General features: G+C 48.6%; 1 protein-coding gene across 1 annotated transcript; it reads right to left on the bottom strand.

Annotated features, from left to right (window-relative positions):
- Positions 1-5,466: 5,466 nt before the first annotated feature.
- On the bottom strand, positions 5,467-6,645 carry tmem121b (transmembrane protein 121B; the record flags this gene model as incomplete). Its single annotated transcript, XM_079294906.1, has 1 exon — positions 5,467-6,645. The coding sequence occupies one exon, from the start codon at positions 6,643-6,645 to the stop codon at positions 5,467-5,469; it is 1,179 nt and encodes a 392-aa protein (XP_079151032.1).
- Between the last annotated feature and the right edge of the window lie 783 nt (positions 6,646-7,428).

The following is a 7,428-nucleotide window of genomic DNA, read 5'->3' on the forward strand; positions in this document are numbered from 1 at the left end:
CTAGGCTGGTCTCTCGCTGCTCCAGCTGTTGACAGCTGAGCCTTCTCGGATGAGGTCCTGGATTAAATCTGACTGCTACGGCAGAGGTTATGTCTTCTTTGGTTACTTCTGATAGAGTCTATCAAGCATGCAAAGAGTTGTCTATGAGAGTGGAGCATCAGTTTACAGTCGCAATGGTTTCAGGTCATGCAACTGTTCTGGTTGAAGTTGACTGTGTTAGCGGTTAGTGCATGTCTACAGGGTGAGTTGGAGCATGCAGTTAAACGTTAGTAGTCAATAGTAAGCTGCCATTCTGCCGGTTGGTTTCGGCACTGGCGAGATTAGAGTGTACTTCCTGTGAAGTACATCTCTCTAAGTTTCTGTTGTCAGAGATCCACCCCCCTCGCGCTGTTCAAGTGGCGAGGGCAGATATCCCACGTTACCGCCAGCACTCAGGGAAACGTCGCGAACAGTTTCACTCTGGAGTGTGTCATGGCGGGCTGGTGATATCTCCCTCCCCCCACCCTCCTAATTAGAGATGGAGACAGGTCCGGCGCACAGGTCAAGTTCAGTTACCTACGGCACTGGCGACTTGACAGGCCCGGGAGATGACTCGGCTGAAAGAAGGCGGTGGCTTCGTGGAACAAGCTGGAGGTGGATCATGCTGACAGAGCAGGAGAAGAAGGCTTAGTTGACGAAAGATCTTACGAGCTAGGGTGCTCGAAGGGCCTCTAAGGTTGTGGCACCCTAGAGGTGTATGCGAAAAGGCGGGGGAACACATGAGGCTCGTTTCTGACCCGGAGTCGGGTAGAGCAAGAGTGTTATGACCCCCCAGTAAGACTGAAGAATATGTATAGATATATACATAACGGGCATTGCCTTTGCGAACAAGGTCGCCCAAGAAGGTTTGAAGAACGAGGTGCGAAAATGGGAGTGGTCGTTTCCGGAAGTGTGCTGAGTTCTCTTCCCCCCCCCTACCACGTCGACTTGGCAGCAGGGGGAAAGGTCACTTGGCTGAGTCAGCGTTACCTGATGGGTTGCCCTTGAGGGTGTCTTTCACCCCCCTGGTTCCGTTGGTCTTTCGACCGCCAGGGTTGTTTGTTCCTCGGGGGTGACCAGGGCTCGCTAGGCCAAGTCCTCTCGTCGTCTTCCGACGCTAGGTCGGAGTCGCTCGACTGTTGGATGCCTAAGACTATGGCGGTGTCTTCGTACCGATTTGTCGGCCGTCCGCGTGTCTCCCATGCAAGTTGCGCGTATTTCCTAATCTCTGGCATGGTGAGGTTACTCGTTCTGCAGTGCATAGTAACATCGTATCTCACGTTGTTGTGGAGATTGTGCAAGAAAAGCGACTTGAAGGCATGGTCTTCTTCTAGACCTGGGGCGTTACGTCCTTGGAAGTACGCAGATCTCAAGCGCCTGAAGTAGTCTCTCGGAGACTCTAGCCTTTCCTGGGAAATGGCAAAGGCGAAGAGGGTGGCAGAAGCTGGGTTAGAGTACAGGGAGTACTCCTCCCTAAGGGCGTGACAAAGGGATGAATAGCAGTCGCGGATGCTCGGCTGGAGCGTTTCCATGAAAGCGTGGACGCTTCGCGCTGTGGTTTTCCACACTAGCTTTAGCTTTTCGCGCGATGAGGGGTGCGATAGGTCGAGGAGGCAGCGATCGATCTCCCTTAGGTAGTCATCGATGCTCGAGTCGTGATTATCGGGATTGAAGCGCTCTACGTCTTTTACCAGAGACTCAATCTGCAGAGTACGCAGGCCTCCAAGGTTGATGGGGCCTGGGCCGTCCGAGTCGTCTGAGTCTCCATACTCGCGATGGTGGTAACGACTATCATCCTCCCTCCCTGAGGGGGATGGGGTCAGTTCTTGTCGCGAGCGTGAACTGCGTGGAGGATTGCGTTCGCCTGAGGTGGTTTTGAAGCCACCTGGGCTGTCTAGGACCTGGTGTTGGTCCTCTCTCCTCCTGGTTGGGGATGTCGCCTTCAAGAAATGCAAGGTGGTTCGGGTCTCGGGGAATGAGGGAGCCGAGACCAAGAAATGACTGGGCTGAAAGGCTCGGTAGGGGGTAGCAGTACCTACCGGGGTTGCTGGAACACCTTGAAGCGCTTTCAGTTTGTCATCACTCTCTGATGCTTTAGAGAGTTTTAGGTTGACCTCTCTGAGGTCACTGCGCAGGCTACTATTTTCTGACTGTAGGGCTCTACAGTCACGTGACAACTCCTGAACCTCTGTTCGGAGTGTCCAGATCTCGCGTTGCTGCTCGTCGCTCTGTGCCCGGGTTCGGGCAGCTTGCAGCTGCATTTTCTGATGGTAGATGAGCAGTATTTCGCCGATTACGTCCTGAATCAGGCGCTCTCTGTTACCTGCTGGGTTATTTACATAAGCCACCAGCTGCTCTAATTGCTCGTCGCATAGGACAGCAGTGTATTTTGCAAAGTACTCTCTTTCCTTTGCTGTGAGTCTGAGGACATCAGCCACCACATCTCGTAATGCGGTGTCTTCTGGAGCTACAGCTCCAGGAATGAGGGATTTCTCGTCGCTCATTCTCTCTAGTGAGTGCGACTCCCAATGGTTGTTAATTCCCTAGTGTTAGAACGGAAACTGTTAGTGTTTACGGTTCTCAGTGAAATGTCTAGTTCTGTGACTTAGGATTTCTACTGTTAGATGTTAATTACTGTTAGTGTTACGGTTCATGCAGGCGCACAGTGAAATGTCTAGCTCTGTGACTTACGTTTCTACTGTTGCTGCTCTGAGGTATCACTACTGCTTTGCAGCCAGAGGTGCGAAAATGCTAATGTGGTTTAGCACTTTGGGCCTGTGACAGCTGTGTGTAACTTCTTTGAGGGATTTAAGAAAACAAGCAAGGTATTACAAATAAACGATCAAATCTACTACACAGCTGGCTGTTAGTTTAAGAAATGAAACGAATCATTAAACCTGGAAACGAAATAAAATTTCGAGAAGGGAATTAAAGATTAAGATTAAAAATCTGGATTTAAAATCAAAAATTTAATTACAATAAGACAAGATTTTGAAGATCAAAGCCTACCTATTTTGGGAAATAAGTTCCAGGAATTTGGATCATTCAAAAGAAGAAGAAAAAAATATTTTTTCGAAAAAAAATATTTTTTGGAAATTAATTATTCAAAAATAATTATGGATTAATGTGCATATATACTGTAACAAAACTGGAATAACGTACCCTCACACGGTGCACCATTATGTTGGGAACTAAAGGAGCGTGTTTGGGTTATCAGCATTTAAGAAACTGAATTCTTGACATCAATAGAATTATTGATGTATGTAACAATTATTAATGATTATTAATATAAACGGGGCACCACCCTGCGAACAGGGACCAATAACCAAACGATAAAACTAAGTCTCATAATTAGTAGTCACTCATAATGTCAATAGTCTGCGTATGACTATACATTCAGTGACAGTGAAGGTTTTTAAGTTCGAGCACCGGCTACTACATACAGTCTTATCAAATACATATGCACAAGTAATCACAGACGACTGCTCCTGAAAGTATAACAGAGTTTATTGAATCAAAATAATAAATGATCAAATCAATTAATATTGCAACCAACAAACGTTATCATACACTTTTATATGCCTAAACTAAAGAATGAATAAAGTGGATGAGGGTGTATGTCTGTGTGTGTATGTGTATGTGTGTGTGTGGGTCTGTGGGTGAACAGGAAGGAGTCTTACAGCTACGCTAAAGACTACAAAGATGGCGGCGTCGAGTGACGCTGGCCAAAGGGGAGGGGCCTTAAGAACTATAGCTAAAAACTACAAAGATGGCGGAGTCGAGGGACCCGGACAAAATGGCAGAATGGGGCTGCTGTACGTAATTCACGTGTGCCTGGGCAGCACGTGATGTGAGGCGCTCGTTTGAACGAGGTTCCCCAGGGGTAGAATTAGGAGCTGTGTGTGTGTGTGTTTCGTGAAAGGAGGAAAGAGAAAAAAGGTGGGGGCTCATGAATCAGACTTCTGCGCGCGGTGCGCGTTGTAGTGAGCCTGAGTTGGCTGGCTCCATCACGCATAAATATACCGCTGTCGTCTTGAGAACTGCCGGTAACTTATGCCGTGATAAACCACGCACCTCAGCTCACTCACCGAGTCGAGTTAATGAAAAGAGAACTTCCACACGGAGTGGAAGACAATGAATGAAATTAATCCCAAAGAAACAGTCATAGTTGATACACAAATACAGCGGCGCTTCTCTGCGCCGTAATGATTGCGTAATACCTCAATATCACGCGACAGTCTTAAACACACAAAAACACGGGAATATCAACATATAAATGAATGGCCTGAATTAAACTTAAGTTAATTTAAGCTAAGCTATGCCCAAATGCCAAGAATCTTACTTGTAGATGCTTCGTTGCAACGTTGAAGGGTTCGTGAGCAAAGTTGTCCTTTTTCTTCGAGAGGAAGGGGGGGGGGGTGCTTCTCAGCGCGGCGTTGAGCTGGCGCTGTTTCGGTCTGTCGTGGCGTGGCTCGGCTGGAGCAAACGCAGACGTGATCTGTCCTCGCGGCAGGGAGGGTGATCTAATTTCGGCTGACGGCGTGCGTCTTACCGGGAATCGTCGGTGAAGGAGGGAGGCGTTGTCGTCTTTCCTTCGCCGGAATGTGTGCACCAAAAGAAAAAGAAACAAAAAGCGCTGAACTGATCGCTGAAGCAGATTCGTTATCGCGGGCTGTTTCATCCAGCGAAACGGCTTGTCAGGGTTTGAGTAGGGTTGAAGGGCCGTTGCTTCCTCGTGGCCTCGTCGTGCTGGAGGGGGGGGGAGGAGAGGCCGATGTGTCTTCATGCGTCCAGGACGAAGGTCCGGGCGAAGAGAGCGGTTGTGTGCCTCCTAACTCAACCGAGGTCGAAGGGGGAAAGCTTTGAGGTGGGGGCAGCAGAGAGTTTTATAGAACATCGGCTGAACCACAGGGGTCCTGGGTTCTCTTGGCTCTCGGCCAATGAGATTGCCGCGGTTACCATGGTTATTTGGGGGGGGGGGGAATTCACACCTGAGTGTGAAATCCCTTTGCTCTTATCAACTACAAATCAGGATGAGACCTTTGCTTGAAAAAGTTAAGGCCTGATTGTCTTTGTCCACAGCACATGTTGAAGCCATTTATCAGACCCCAACATGTATAATATGTGTTTTTGCCATTTGGTTAAAGTGACCCTTTACGTTTGGATGTGGATAATTAGCTTTAGATTTTCTTTCCAATGTTAATTTAATTTGAAATATAATCGCAAATATAATAACAAATATTATTTCCTGAATATCATTTCATGTAGGTTTGTGGGGTCTTTATTCCCAAATCATAATTTAACCAGAGCCACAATCTGGAAGCAGGAGTTGGGTTTTTAATTTGGATTCCAGTTGGATTTTCCCATTTCCTGAGCGTGACTGGAACGCAACACGACTTTTCCGCTTTCCCGCCATCACCTCAGACCCTCAGCCTGTGGTCCCCGACTCTAGGACTGGGTGACTGCCAGGGTGTTGACGTATCCGTGCGGACACATGTCGTTCTCGGACACGCAGTGGGAGAACTGGGCCGGGTTGCTGCTTCCGGTGAGCCTCCGGACCCCCCGCACCGCCACACACTGCTCCACCAGCTCCAGGAACTTAAAGACCAAGAAGAAGATGTTTTTGAACATGAACACCGACACCGGCATCCTGTAGACGAAGACCTGGAAGCACCTGACTACAAGCAGGGGCGCGTTGACCACCAGGCACGTGGCGAAGCGGGCCCACAGCCACCGGCAGCGCAGCTCCGACGCCGTCAGCTCGTAAAGCCAGATCACCGGCACAGCCATGGCCACAAAATACACAGAGACGACGGTGTACTTCAGGTACACGGTGGGGATCTCGCTCCTCAGCAGCATCTCCACCAGTGTGAAGCTGTCCAGCAGGTCCAAGCAGGTGCTCATGAAGCAGCTCTGGGAGTGGTGCCCCGTCGCCCCGTTTAAATCCTCGATGATAGAGTTGATGAGGCAGAAGAGCAGGGGCGCGGACAGCAGCATGATGATCTTGAAGCCGGTCACTCCACACGGGACCTTGAGCTCAATCAGGTCCAGGATGGCTGTCTCCAGGATGAGCACCACCTTCGGGGTGCAGGCGATAACATATATGAGCCAGGCCAGGTATGCGTAGGTAAACTCCCCGAGGTTGCAGCCGAAGACGGAGCTCTTCTGGTGGAAGCCGCAGGCCCGCTCCCTCTTGCTCCGCGCGTTCTTCATGAAGAAAATCCCCCAGCCCGAGATCACCACCAGATCCGTGGCGATCCATGAGCACCAGTACAAGTCGGTGAAGATGATGAGGTAGAAGTCCAGAATGCCCCCCTGGAAGACGAGGAGGAGGAAGCAGAGCGCCTTGTACAGCACGCTCCTCTTGGATTTGTGCGCTAGCAGCGGAGCGGTCTGCATGAACTCCCCCGATGACATGATGCAGGCGGCGGCCGCGGCTGAGTAGACCAGTGGCTGGATGCTGCCGCTCCCCTCCTGGATAATGCTGCCGCTCGTGGTCTGGGTGTCCCGCCTCCTGCTTAGCTGCCCGGCTTCCGGAGAAGAGGAGATGGGAGAGTCTGGGCAATAGCTCGCTTCGGATCGGAGATAGTCTGCCTTCGGATTGTCGTTCCTAGTTTTTGCAATCATTGTAGTCGTGCGTCGCTTCCCTTTCTCCCTTCTTTCTTCCTTCCTGATGCTCTTAAAGGTGCAAATGCGCAAAGAAAGGCATGGAGTCTGATGGACTGGACTTCAGCTGAATTATTTTCATGTATTTATTATTTCGTTTTTATTATGTGCGATGTGATGTTATCAGAGCTTCTCCTTGCTTTCTTGACATAGCCATGCATGCTTTTAGTGCATGTGAGCGTGCAGGATGAATAAGATGTGTTAGTGTTGCTTTCAAGTGGAAACAGGAGCCACATTACCTGCTTGGGAGCCTTCTGATTCATTTGGCATGCAGTTAACATCCCAGTCAAAATGTTGTTTTAATGTTAACTCTACCTACTCCTGGCATTTGTTCCAGGTGTTTTCACCACTGTTTTAAAATAAAGAAATAACTGGAGTAACAGGCAAACCATCTTTAAAAGTGACGTTTTTTCTGCGGTGGATCTAATTTATGCTGATTTGAAGAGTTATTTGTGTAGATTTCAAAGTGTAACTGATATATATTTGCAAAAGTAACTGATAAATAGAAAATAATCTTTCAAGAGTTCAATTTCAGTTTTTAGTTTTAATTTACGTGACCTTTATGATTTGGAAAACGCTTTTGTCCAACACCTTGTCTTAAGAATGGGTAATGTGTAAACTATACTTGTATATTCTGACTACTCAAAGTGCACTACATGTCATCATTCACCCATTCATACACTGATGGCAGTGGCTACCATGCAAGGTGCCACCTGACCATCATGACACAAATCATCTATCCAT

Source organism: Melanostigma gelatinosum (genome assembly GCF_949748355.1).
Source record: "Melanostigma gelatinosum genome assembly, chromosome: 22".
In the NCBI taxonomy this organism is placed as follows: domain Eukaryota; kingdom Metazoa; phylum Chordata; class Actinopteri; order Perciformes; family Zoarcidae; genus Melanostigma; species Melanostigma gelatinosum.